This window comes from Podarcis bocagei, assembly GCF_964188305.1.
Source record: "Podarcis bocagei genome assembly, chromosome: 1".
Taxonomy (NCBI): Eukaryota; Metazoa; Chordata; class Lepidosauria; order Squamata; family Lacertidae; genus Podarcis; species Podarcis bocagei.
The window spans coordinates 47,275,274-47,289,512 of record NC_138125.1 but is presented as its reverse complement, the minus strand read 5'-3'; the positions used below and the strand labels follow the sequence as shown (position 1 = coordinate 47,289,512).

Here is a 14,239-nt window from a genome sequence, read left to right as displayed (position 1 = left end):
TCCTTCATGGGCTAAGTGCTTTGAGCCTTCCCTGCACAGGACACACATGTTGACTCTATTTTAATATTGCAATAGATGAGCTTGTATCCCACCTGCATATCTCTTGATATAAAGATTGGATATGTTGTGTTACTGAGCATCTGGCATGCCTCTTTGCACAGTCTCAAAAATATTCTAAAAGGGTTATTAGCATTTGTTTGTTTATTTTCCTGGTACTAGTTTCCTGTACTAAGTCTTCACTGTTCCAAACAACCTTTCATATTGCTTAAGACTGGAATTGGACAGGAGAGGGTAAATGGTCAGGGCACTACTGAAGACTGCTTTCGTAGCTCTGACAAAGTTGCCAAGCACCTTCCTTTTGTTCTCATTGGCCCTCCTTCTGAATGATTAGGAAATACCTGAAAGAGGGGTATATTGGAGAGTGAGATTCTTACTCTCTCTTCTAAACATAATGGCGATCTCCAAGCACATTAAAACTTGGTTAGATTTACATCTGCCACCATCCACCTTTGAATAAATGCTCCTCATAAAAATTCTTAGGTTAGAATAAATCACAGATACTTAGCATTGCAAATAAGTTTATGTTTTATTCACAGTTTCCAGAAGATACATCAGACAAGTGTCTATCCATTGGCAGTAAAACAAAAATGAAAAAAAGTTTCCAAATGGTTTATAAAGAAAATAACTTCATTTCCTTACAGAAAAAGAACATGTAATCAGACTAGCAAAGATCCAGGCTTTAACAGCTCCCTTTGGGAAAGATTGAGTTCACTTAGTTTTTCTTGTACAGTAGTTGGGAGCCATAGCCACATGGCTCCTTGCTTGTTCCAAGAAGCACGAAGAGAAGGAAAAGGGGCAGAGTATGCTAAGCCACACCCATTGGCAACCTGAGCTCAGGTTAACCTTTTCATGTGTGAGTCAGTGACTGTATACAACATATATATTGTCCCCTTCCCTACTCATGGGGATGTTGTCATCTGGGTATCTGTGAATAAAATAAAATCAGACAAAGATCTGAGTTTGGGCTCTGTAAGCATCTGATCTGACGTGGGTGGCACTGTGGGTTAAACCACAGTGTCTACGACTTGCTGATCAGAGGTCAGCGGTTCGAATCCCCGTGACAGGGTGAGCTCCCATTGCTCGGTCCCTGCTCCTGCCAACCTAGCAGTTCGAAAGCACGTCAAAGTGCAAGTAGATAAATAGGTACTGCTCCAGCGGGAAGGTAAATGGCGTTTCTGTGCGCTGCTCCGGTTCGCCAGAAGCAGCTTAGTCATGCTGGCCACATGACCCGGAAGCTGTATGCCGGCTCCCTCAGCCAATAAAGCGAGATGAGTGCCGCAACGCCAGAGTTGGTCACGACTGGACCTAATGGTCTGCGGTCCCTTTACCTTTAAGCATCTGATCTGATACATGAGCACTGGTCCTAGGTATATTTTTAAGTAACCTCCAGGTTGAATTACTGCACTGTGTTCTATGTGGGACTGCCCTTGAGTTTGGTCTGTCTGCATGCAGCTGATGCAAAATGTGGTGGCTCAGCTGCTCACTGGTGCTGGATCATCGCCAACTTGTTACTTGAGCCTTGAAAGAATTGCACTGGCTGTCATTTGGCTACCAGTCTAAGTTCAGGGTGCTGGTTTTGGTTTATAAAGCCCTCTGCAGCTTGGGACCAGGATATCTGAAAGTTCATCTCATGCCTTGTTTACCCAGTTGATCACCTCACTCTGCAGGCAAGAGCCTCTTCCAGATACCATCTTATCAGAAAGTCTGTTCCACACAATGTAGGATTTGGGCCTTTAACTTATGGCACTCATGCATTGGAATTCCCTCCCCTTGAATAATAATAATAATAATAATAATAATAATAATAATAATAATAATAATAATTTATTATTTGTACCCCGCCCATCTGGCTGGGTTTCCCCAGCCACTCTGGGCGGCTTCCATAGAAACCCAAAAACACTAAAATATCATACATTAAAAACTTCCCTGAACAGGGCTGCCTTAAGATGTCTTCTGAATGTCAGGTAGTTGTTTATCATTTTGACATCTGATGGGAGGGCGTTCCACAGGGCGGGCGCCACTACCGAAAAGGCCCTCTGCCTGGTTCCCTGTAGCTTTGCTTCTCGCAATGAGGGAACCGCCAGAAGGCCCTCGGCGCTGGTTCTCAACGTCCGGGCAGAACGATGGGGGTGGAGACGCTCCTTCAGGTATACTGGGCCGAAGCCGTTTAGGGTGCTGTTTATTAGACAGTTTATTATGCCGTTTATTAGACAGGTGCTGTCTCTGTTGATGTTTTGGTGCCTGCTGAAGACCTTCCTCTTCCAACAATCCTTTTAAGTTTATATCTTTCCTAGTCTGCATCTGCATTAGAATTGTTTTAAATAAGCTTTTACTGTTTTTCCCCTTGTTGTTTGCTGCCCTGGACTCCTTTGAGAGATAAACACACACACACACACACACACACACACACACACACACACACACAAATATATATTACAAAATGCCAATAAGTCTCCAGTGATCTCCCTGCAAAGGGAACCAAATCTGGACATATCTTGTGCCCAGGGACATGTCACCACAGTGAGTGTGAGAAGTGGATTGAGAAGTCGGGTCGGTGTAACAATATCTTCATTATTGCTCATAATCTTGGGATTATTTGCCAGCAGCACAGTTTGTACCAGAGCAAAGTCAAGCCTAGTAATTGGATTACTTGGTTTGTTAAGCTGTAGTGATACTAATTGTAGCATCACTAACTTTCTGAGAAGGGTTTTTCAAGGCTGCCATTATGAAATTCTATTAAACACCACCTTCTCCATAAAACTCAAAAGATCACCTTCTAATGCATTTGTAACTGTAGTGCAGTCCGATGAGGGGAACAAGCAAAATACCAGGCAGAACTCTGGAAGTAATTAGGAGTAAATTAGGTGACTTGGTATTAATTTCCAGTACGCTTGGACAGACTTTTGAATAAAAGTTCAGCAGTTAATTCAGCAGGTTCTTGGTGATTTCTGGTTGCCATCCTCTGGAGCAGGGGTAGCCAACATGCTGCCCTCCAGATGTTGCTGGACCACAACTCCCATCATCCCTGCCCATTTGCCATACTGGCTGGGTCTGATGGGAACTAGAGCCTAATAACATCCAGAGGGCACCCATATTTGGTGCCTTGGCTCTAGAACAAGGTGGTCTAACTTTTCATACCAAGGGGGCAGCAAGAGTACTTTGACAGAACCAGTGGGTGGGCTGCACACTCCCTTGTTGCACAGAGTGGGGGGAATGAGGCAAAAAGTTGATAGTTCTGCCACTGTTGTCCCTCTCCCTCTTTTGCCCACTGCCGCTCTTCCACGCCCTGCCTTGCTTATTTTTTTAAAGACTGCAGCTAATGCAGTGGTGGTGCTGGCGATTTTGCCACCCGACTCTTGAGGAAGAGGGCCTTTCCTCAGAGCACAGAATTCTGAGTAAAGAGGCTCAGTAGATTGCCTAGATGGCCGTCGCTTTTCTTCAGTAGTTAGAAGTTCTCTTTTAAATGTAGTTTAAAGTTACTTTGAAAACTGTGATGATTTTTAAAATGTGGCAGTGCTGCACACTCTCCTGGGACATCTGACCCAGAATGCCTCTCTCTGAGGAAGAACCCCCTTCAGGCTGAAGGATTGGGTGGGCACTCTGGATAGCCCCACAAGAGGTCACCAGATCAGGAAGGCAAACAAGCCAGGATCTACAAGAGGCAAATTCAGCACCCCATCACCTAAGTAAATAGTCTCTGTTTGCAAATGGGAAGACCAGCCCTGGAATCAGCTGTCAGCCCAGTCAGCTTCTGTATGTGCAATGGGACAATGGCATCCTCCTATTATTTGCCTCAGGCAGCAGAATGTCTTGGGCCTAGCCTGCTCAAAGGGATGTCATTTTTCTTCCTTTATCTTTGTGTGTCATCGAAAGAAAAAAGAAGCAAAAGACATGAGTTCTGATAAGTGTGCATTTACCACCTGACCTTTTTTCTTCTGGTGTGAAAATGACAAAGGCCAGCCCTGATTGTGGTAATAGTCTAAGGTCTAAGCATATAATCTATAAAACACAATGTGTCTGAAACCAGTATTGCCCCGTGAAGATTTGTTTCTCAGCAGACTAATTCAGAGTGTTCCAGCAGCCATATCTTTTTTTATTTGGGGCTTAAACCGGTTAGAGCAACTGGAAAGCTCAGAGAGAACCATATTGGAGCCATCAACAAATGCTGGTAGAGTCATATTTTTTTTCAACCTAGAACACTTCATATTTAAACAAGATCTGGCATCTAATCAGAAAATGGACCAAGAAGTCACTAAATTAACAACAACATAAGCCCTGTATGAACTTTGGTCGAATTCAAACATTTAAGATGCAAAATTAAACTCTATGCTCTGCTGGATGGTTTGTAGATGTTTAATCTTCCTGTACTTTGTGGTGAACCATCATAGATACTCTTAGCAAGAAAGGGGTGCTTTTTTCTTTTTCTTTTTTTCCACCCCTCCGCAGTGACCACAGGTAAAAAGGTAAAGGGACCCCTGACCATTAGGTCCAGTCATGAACGACTCTGGGGTTGCAGCGCTCTTCTCGCTTTATTGGCTGAGGGAGCCGGCGTACAGCTTCTGGGTCATGTGGCCAGCATGACTAAGCTGCATCTGGCGAACCAGAGCAGTGCACAGAAACGCCATTTACCTTCCCGCCGGAAGGTATCTACTTACACTTTGACGTGCTTTCGAACTGCTAGGTTGGCAGGAGCAGGGACCGAGCAATGGAAGCTCACCCCGTCACGGGGATTCGAACCGCCAACCTTCTGCTCAGCAAGTCCTAGGCTCTGTGGTTTAACCCACAGCGCCACCCGCGTCCGTGACCACAGGTACATACTTGCAAATTCCTTCCCAAGCCCGTCTGTGTGCCTGTAATCAGGGAGTACCAGATTCACTGGGCCATATTCTTTTGGACTGCCCTTTGCACAGTAGACTCTGCAAACAGATGCTGACCTGCAACCCACAGCTCCAAGAGAAAGCTGAATGAGGTTCCTCCTAGCGGATAGGGACAAGGACATTACGGCCTCAGTGGCTTCCTTTTTAATCTCCATCTTACCCAAAAGTGTTCTTAATGAATCATTCCTCTAGGGCAGGGGTTGTCAACCTGGTCCCTACCTCCCACTAGTAGGCGTTTCAGGATTCTAGGTGGGCGGTAGGGGGTTTTATGGCACAAGCTGAATCCTCCTTCCATGTAGCGCTGGTGGGCGGTAAGGAAATTTCACCATCAAGAAAGATGCATTAGTGGGTGGTAGGTATAAAAAGGTTGACTACCCCTGGTCTAGGGAATAGACAGCGTGAAGCAGAACAATCGAGTACCTTGTGATCCTCAACAGCCTCACTCCTGTCTCTTTTAAATTTATCCTAGTGTTTGAAATGTTTTAACTTGTAATGCCAGTAGAGGTATTTGCACTTGTATTTGTGCTTTTAGAAAACTCATTATCCAAGTGTGAATCTTTATGTGGTCAAAATGGCTACATGCTCAAAATGAAGGTAGTGTCAGAGTTGGGAATAACTAAAAGCTTTGCAGAAGTGACAAAATGAAGAAAAGAAAAAAGAAACTCTGGTGACTGAACATGCTGAGACTGCAGGATACGGAACATCTGTTGAGGGGTGGGGTGGGGTGGGGGAAAGGAATGAAAAACTAGGGGAATGGAATGGTGTATCCTCGAAAAGGGCATGGCAGTGTTGTGTTCCCCATTGCAACCTTCTGTTGCAAGTCCCCACTTGTTTAATTATAAATTCCAATTGGCTTAGCTGCATTTCGATACTACCCTTAGGACATACTAACAGCTATGTTAATGTGTTGGCATCCTTCACCAATACAGTATGTTTCAGGCTCTGTGAAGAGAAATAATTCATAACTGGACTCATATCTATCTATATCTGTATAGATAGATATAGCCTGTATTGGCTAAGGAACTGTCCTATACTAAGTTAAAACATCTATATTATAGACCAGTACTATCGATGCTGACAGATAGTGGCTCTTTAAGGTGTAGCAAACAAAACTGTCACTCAGTCCTGCCACCTGGGATTATTGAACTGGAAATTATTGGGACCAAATTTCGTGATACTAAACTCTGACACCTTTGCTGATTGCTTGAAGAATAAAGGAGGGCAAATTAGCTGCACTTGCCAATGCACTCGTACTCAGAAATAAGTGTCATGAAATTCACTGGGGCTTAAAGGTAAAGGGACCCTTGACCGTTAAGTCCAGTCGTGGACAACTGTGGGGTCCTGAACTCATCTCGCTTTACTGGCCAAGGGAGCCGGCGTTTGTCCGCAGACAGATTCCGGGTCATGTGACCAGCACGACTAAGCCGCTTCTGCTGAAACCAGAGCAGCGCACGGAAATGTCGTTTACCTTCCCGTCGTTTACCTTACCTATTTATCTACTTGGACTTTGACGTGCTTTCAAACTGCTAGGTGGGTAGGAGCTGGGACCGAGCAATGGGAGCTCACCCTATCGTGGGGATTCGAACTGCCAACCTTCTGATCGGCAAGCCCTAGGCTCTGTGGTTTAGACCACAACGCCACCCACTGTGGTCTGAAGGTCACTGGTTTGTATCCCTGCGACAGGGTGAGCGCCCGTTGTTTGGTCCCTGCTCTACTGTCTGTTGACTGTTGAAGGATATTCTGATTTAGGTTGCATATTAAGTTTACTCAAATTAAATGTTACTTTTGTACATTCTACACACAACCCAAAATTCATCTCATCAGTGTTACAACTCTGATGTGTAGCTCTCAGGCTTTGAAATGCTGGTCCTCTTACCACTTAAGCAGATTTTTATGATCATAGAATTGTAGAGTTGGGAAGGGACCCTGAAGAAGCAGTATACATATTTCATTCAATAAAATATACATGCAGCTGCATTATTCTTACAGGCTCGTAAAGCAAAGAGGCAAACTGACTTCTGGGGGAGCTGGGGAGAATGGGGCGACTGCAGCAGGAGCTGCGGTGGAGGCGTCAGTTTTCGGCAGCGACGCTGTTACTCAATAAGGTAAGAGCCTTTCCCTGTCAGCTTTCTCCTCCTGAAGCTAAAGCCTTTGCCAATACAGGGGAGAGCAGCTGTTAGGTAGGCTCCCCTGTAGGGAAAGCAATAAAGAGTCCAGCTGGAACTTAAATACAGTGGTGCCCTGCAAGACGAATGCCTCGCAAGACGAAAAACTCGCTAGACGAAAGGGTTTTGCGGTTTTTGAGCTGCTTCGCAAGACGAATTTTCCTATGGGCTTGCTTCGCAAGACGAAAACGTCTTGCGTTTTTTGCAAGTTTGTTTCCTTTTTCTTAACACTGTTAATACAGTTGCGACTTGACTTCGAGGAGCAACTCATAGAACGCGGTGTGGTAGCCTTTTTTGAGGTTTTTGGTGATTTTTGAAGCTTTTCCAAAACTTTTCCGACACCGTGCTTCGCAAGACCAAAAATTCGCTAGACGAAAAGACTCACAGAACGAATTAATTTCGTCTTGCGAGGCACCACTGTATTAAACTTACATGCCATGATAAATATTTTTTGTGGGCTAGACCACAAAATGCATGAAGTGGTCTAGCAACACAGTTCTAATCATTTCTAATCATGTCTACTCAGAAGTAAGATCTATTGAATTCAATGGGGCTTACTCTCAGGTACATTGGATTAAGACTGCAGACTAAATGTCTTTAAGGAGAAGATTGGTTCTGGGCAATGATTGTTTTTCCAAAACTGAAATTCCCTTCAGTTGTTGCTGCGTTCGCAAAAGCCGTAGAATCAACTGGGACATGGTTAGCATGATGTCATTTTGTGAAGGCTAGAGAAAGACTAGATGCCATATCTATGTGGTACTAAAAATGCCTGAGCCTGCCAGGGCAGGCAGAGCTGCACCCTTAGATGTATGTTCTGGATGAAACTGGCCAGACAGAGAATACTATTAAATATGTAGTCTCTGCCTCGATGTTGCTTTGAAAAACCATCACATTTTCTACAGCCATGTAGATTTGATATACCACCAACTTTCTGAGACTGTGATCTTAAATGCACTTATCGGAAAGTCAGCTCCATTGAACACAGTAGGCTTACTGTGAAATAAACATGTCTAAGATTGCCCTGTGAATTTTGCATTTTCTCCAGAGTGTTTATCTGCCTGAAGGGTTTATCTACTGATTAAACTGTAGCTCTTTCCAGTACAGATTGCCATCAGAGAAGGCAATGCCCCTCCCTTACCGTAACCACAGTACTTCAAAGTATAGTGAATTCACATGATGGGAAATTATAGCAGCTTGAAACTGATCACTGTGCACCAATGTTTTATATGCAGCAGGGTTCTGTCCTTCTTTAGTTACTAGCTCACTAGCAACCAGTGCTGATTAATTACAATTTAGGGAACTTTCTAAAAACACTATCCAAGCTGTATGGTCCTTATTTTTCTATGGGCAGCTCTCCTAAGCCATATAGGTGGAGGGGCAACTGTGCAGCAAATACATTGGTGGGATCCATGTAATTGGTCTAGGGGCCATATAGTTGGGCTTTCCCAGCTGCTCGTAGAATAGTTCCCATGCAGCTAGGCTTGCATGGATTTCAGCTCACATCTATCTTCCGGCAAGGTGGTGGCTGAGCCTAGTTCAAGGGTAGTGAGAGGGGGGAAATGAGCAGCTTGCATGTCACCAAACAAAAAGACGGGAGTCTGCATGTCACTGGCCTGTTGGTGGGTGGGAGGCTGTGGTTGCTTTTGGAGAACTGATGCTACTTCAAGGCTAGTACTGGCTATCCAGGAGTCTTCCTACTGTCTCTGTTTGTTTCTCTGATCTGGCTTGCAATTCTGGCTGGGACACTGGTTTTAATCAACTATCATACCTTTTGAAGGTGGGTATGTGAGGGGAAGGCAGAGAGTGCTCAGGTTTATCACTTGTTTTTGCTCCAACAAACCATAGTTGAACTGGGCTGGGAGAAGTAATCTGACCTGGGCCTCATTCCCTTACAAGGAAACAGATGTCATAAAAGGCTACCTTGAAACTTCCTACCACCTGGGGGGAGGGGAAGTGCAGAAGACTTCACTGTCAACTAGCACCTTATTAGCAAATGTAAGAATGAATTGATGGTAGATTTTTGTCATTTATAATCCCCCCCAAGCCATTGCAGATTGTTGATTTCTCTTTCAGGGCAGATGGTGGGTTCAGCTGCATAGGACCGACCCGAAACTATCGCTCGTGCAATGTTGAGGTAAATTGACCAGTGAGTTCTTTTATGCTGCTGTTCTCCCTATTACTTCAAGAGCTTCAAGATTTTTTTCTGCCAGTTACATCTGACACCTACTCAATGTCTTAAGGAAGATTACAAATGAACTTCCTTGAACCAACTGTGTCATAAAAACAAATGGGCTAACAGATGAGTAAAAGTACACCATTCTCACCATTTAATGCATGACAGCTATTCAGAACTAATTAACATTAGCAAACATTGAGTACAAGAATGTGATAATTGATATATACAATTCGTTTCCCCCCTAGTTTCCTGACAAATGGGATTTTATACTATATTGAACAACCTTTGTACAATCTTTCTATTGCACAACTGTACAGCGCATGTATTTACATCTGCTTCTGAATAGAGTAATTTATTTTATAAACATATTATGTAAGCACTCTGTTATCCCTGGATAGTATTTCCTTGACTTTAGTTTTTTATGTATTTTGGGGATGAAGTAGAGGTTGAACTGAGGTGAAAGACTCTCAATAAACTTTTGAAAAATAGCCACGCATGGAAATTCTGAGTAGGCAGAAGAAGCAGTAGTATCTGTGTAGTTCCCATGATTATATAAACAAGCCCAGAAATGTGCTATGTAGCCTCCACCGAATAGATGCCATTTTCTGTTGATCACCATGTTCTTTAGTAGCCTTCCCTTTGATATTCAACATTGCATTTGAAAGACTCATATAATGCAAGGTAGGAAGAAAGGCATAAAAAATAGAGGCAGAAGCCTGAACTCTGAATGGGAAGGAATAGAAGGTTTGAATAGTTTTCCTCACTTATTGTGCCCACTGACTAGCCTAAGATCACTCAGTGAACTTCATGGCTGAGTGGCAATTTGAACCCAGGTATCCATGCACCAGCACTTAGTTCACTGGTTCCAGTTGCATGCTGGTGCAATCCAAAGCATGCTGATAGCCAAAGTCTTTTGAAAACGAGGAAGCATAGAATAAGTGGATCCCAAACCACCTTCCATAAGTTAGGCTGACTTGAGAAAAATACAGAAAGCCACACACAGGATAGTTCTTCCAAGCAAGATGCTTATCTTCTTCTATTGCAGACTTTGTTCCAGATAACAGACTTCTTTCTCATCCTTCCTAGAACTGTCCTGAGGGCTCCAGAGATTTTCGAGCAGAGCAATGTGCTGAGTTTGATGGGACAGAATTTCAGGGAAAGAGATACAAGTGGCTTCCTTATTATGGAGGTAATCCATGGATTTACTCTTACTCAATGATTATGCAGTTCATTTGACATAGCAAATTAGGGAGAAAGTGAAATGGCTTCTTTTAGAATCAAATCTCTGCTTGGACAGTACTTCAGTGCTACATCCTGCAAAAACTGATTAGAGTCCATTGAAATAGATTTTGCAGGATTTGTGGAGAAGTCCAGTTTGATCACAAATGGTATGTAGGTGGCTTTGTTCCAAATTTTGAGAGGTATTGGGGTGTGTTCATAAGGTGACTTGAATATATTTTAATTATATTTAAAGTGTAGCGTTGGTAACTCCTAGTTGTTACCAGTCAGTGCTATTTTTCTGGAAAAAGAGGTGCCTGAATTCACCATGAACACATCCCTCATTCTCTTAGAATGGCAATGGTGCCCAGCTGATGGGTGCCAGAACTGAGTTCTGGCAAGTTCCGACTGAAAAAAAGGCCTGTTGTTAGTATAGCTAATTCACATTGTCTGTGGTTACAAGGGAACTCTATTCTTTTCCTGTTGCAAAGTTTTCCATTCCATCCCTATTTGTCTAGTCCAAAAATATACTTTTCTATGGGGAGTTGTTATGCACTTCAGGAGAGCTGGCATTAAAAAAATATTAAAAAATTACATCCATGTTGAAATGTAAATATGCCCTTAGCCACTGGTGGAGGAAAAGGGGGTGTGGTGGGTGCAGGCCACCCCGGGTGTCATCCCTGAGGTTGGGTGACATCGCTGTGCCGCCCCCCTGGGACGCTCGCCCCGCCCCCGCTTGCTCCACCTCTGCCCTCAGCATATCCCTTGATCAGCTTTAAAACTACCATATGGCCCTTGACACGTGTGCACGGATACCGCAAAAGCAAATCCTGCTTCATTCAACATGTTGCAGTTCAATAAGGGTGTGCTGATTCAAACCAGTAATAATATACAGCCCAGCCTTTAAATCCTTTCTCCAGGTATTTATTAAGATAAATATCTTATATATAAAAATAAATCCTTTCTCCAGGTACCGATGATCAGGCTTTACCCTCTCAGTACTGAAAAAAGTTTTCTTCATAGAAAGTGTGCAGTAATAAACAGGATCCCCAATGAAAGCCGCCTTCAACTTGATTCAGGGACTCAAAGATCATGCCCTATGCAGTTGCTTGCATCTTTATTGTACAGTCAATCTTTTCAACGATGGTAGTTCCGTACTGCTTTTAACCATTTTCTTGTGTTTTCACATTGCTGTGCAGTGCCCTGGTATTCTATGGGATAGAAGTATTTATATAAATAAATAAAGCTGCACAATGTTGTATGTGCCTTTGTGGGGGGGGGGGGGAGAACATGCAGATTAACACATTGCTTTTTTGCTTTCCTCTCCTCACAGCACCCAATAAATGTGAACTAAACTGTATCCCAAAGGGAGAAAACTTCTACTACAGGCACAAAGACACCGTGACTGATGGGACACCCTGTGAGCCAGGGAAGCATGATATCTGTGTGGAAGGAGTCTGCCAAGTAGGCCATTGTTACCTCTCTCTTGAAAATTGTGTCCGTCTTCCTCCCCCCCCCTTATTTCCTTTCTCCCCCCCTTTTGCTCTTAGTTCTTTTATTTATTAATCAGATTTGATCCTATCCTTCCTTTTAGATGCTCACAGTACTATACCTGGGCTTATCCCATTTTACCCTCAATTTTGTTCTGTAGCAGACGGTGTGAAGGGGGGACTACGACACTGCCGCTCATTGACTTCTGGTGGGTTTTTACTGCGAAGGAGTAGGGCTGAGGCAGTGAAGAGGTCAGTTCAGTGCAAACAAACCAGCAGGAGTGCCCTATTGGCTCTGCCAGTGCATTGGTACTATGCTGACCTTGCTGCCAGCTCACCCGTCTACCTCTTGATAAGCAGCAGGTCAGGTGATCCGTGGCACCCCACCCCTTCCCATCATCCACTATTGCCTTCGTTTGGTAGGCTAGGCTGATAGTGACTTGCCCAATGTTAACCTGTGAGCTCCATGGCTAAGCAGGGATTTGAACTCTGGTCTGGATCCCTTACCTTTTTTCCTACTACCTGCTAGGATGTTACCTCTTAAGACTTGGCAAGTTCACTTTAATTTATGGGTACTTTAGATACATAGCATGCAGACAACTTTGTGTGTGTGTGTGTGTGTGTGTGTGTGTGTGTGTGGCATATCTGCTCGTGCTTCAGATCCTGCAACATGTGCTCTCTGGGCTCCGGAAGGGGCAGAGCATGGAAATAGGAACATGCTAGTTATCATGAGGCAGCAAACTCAACGGAGATCTATTGGACTCCCCAAGTACATGAGGTGAAAGCCTTTGTTGGGCCTTTAAACCAGTGGTGCCTCGCAAAAGCAAGGGACTGGAAAAAAAGGGTTTTCCCAGTTCTATTAAGTAGTGGGTGGATAGCAGACGACACATCTGTAGTTCTTTATAAGTAAGCTGGAACTGAACTGAACAGCAAACAGCCCAGCCGGCCTGCTTTTATAGGCAGCCGGCTGTCAACAGCCCAGGGTTTCTCCACCTAAATTAACTGACGTGGACCTGAGTGAAAACTATATACACAATACACCCTGGTGGCCAGGGTGAGAACTTCAATACATAACAAGTACCTCTGGGAAAAGCAGCAGGGAAGTCTTATGTACAGTGGTACCTCGGGTTAAGTACTTAATTCGTTCCGGAGGTCTGTACTTAACCTGAAACTGTTCTTAACCTGAAGCACCACTTTAGCTAATGGGGCCTCCTGCTGCTGCCGCGCCGCTGGAGCACGATTTCTGTTCTCATCCTGTAGCAAAGTTCTTAACCTGAAGAACCATTTCTGGGTTAGCGGAGTCTGTAACCTGAAGCGTATGTAACCTGAAGCATATGTAACCCGAGGTACCACTGTAATCCAAAACGGTCAGAAGCCACCTTGCTGTTAAGACTGCTTTGAGTTCCTGCAGCCCCATCAATCAGTGGCGTAGCGTGGGTTGTCAGCACCCGGGGCAGGGCAAGTAATTTGCGCCCCCTAACCCGTGGATTTGCGCCCCCTAACCCTAACCCCCAGATGTTGCGCCCGGTGCGGCCGGCCCCCCTGCACCCCCCACACTACGCCACTGCCATCAATGACCGCTAGAGGACACACAAAGACAAAAAAGAAACAAGCCCTCTTTAATGGGGTGAGGGGAGGTGAAGTGGGATAGAAGTTCCTGCTCCCCCTCCTTGTATTATGTTTTGACTTTCCTTCCAAGAGAGGTAAACATGCAATTCCATCCCATCCCTGTCTTTGACTTTCTGGGGCTCTTGGCTTCCCCCCTTGCTTGGTCACCTGCTCAAGGCTGTCTTTGCTGTTTGGCATTTCCCACAAGGGTTGGAGGATTAGGTGAAGGGGGCAGGGCATGTAGAATGACCTTTCACCTTCCCTCATACTTTGGTTGACTGCCTACTTTCATTTTAGCTACAGCAGCTGTGGGTTTCTCCAGTGAGGGAGAGTGTTGGCCCATGGAGGGGCTACTCTTTTGGGAAGCGTGAGGCAAGCAGGCAGCTACTGTGGGGCACTGTTCTGGCTGTGCTCCATTTCGTTATAGATTTTAATATCTAAACTTCATTAAAATGGCCATTTTTATGGTCGGCAAAAGAAAAAAGAACACCACAGCCATCTTTTTTTAGAAGCTCTGGTCCATACAAATGCCAGATGTATTTTCATCTCTGGTGTTTCTTAGCTGTCCAAGTTTAAGACTTGTCTTTTCCCACAAAGCAATTATGTAATATATTACTCACGTATTTGAAACTTGAGCTGCCAAGG

General features: G+C 44.3%; 1 protein-coding gene across 3 annotated transcripts in view; it reads left to right on the top strand.

Moving 5' to 3' along the window:
* The window catches only part of PAPLN (papilin, proteoglycan like sulfated glycoprotein), a 64,018-nt gene that overhangs the window by 10,019 nt on the left and 39,760 nt on the right, over positions 1-14,239 (top strand). For all 3 annotated transcript variants that reach the window (XM_081190452.1, XM_081190451.1, XM_081190450.1), the window contains exons 3-6: positions 6,927-7,042; positions 9,176-9,236; positions 10,365-10,467; positions 11,830-11,960. In XM_081190452.1, the coding sequence (XP_081046578.1) occupies positions 6,927-7,042; positions 9,176-9,236; positions 10,365-10,467; positions 11,830-11,960 (411 nt within the window). The remainder of the gene's footprint in view (positions 1-6,926; positions 7,043-9,175; positions 9,237-10,364; positions 10,468-11,829; positions 11,961-14,239) is intronic.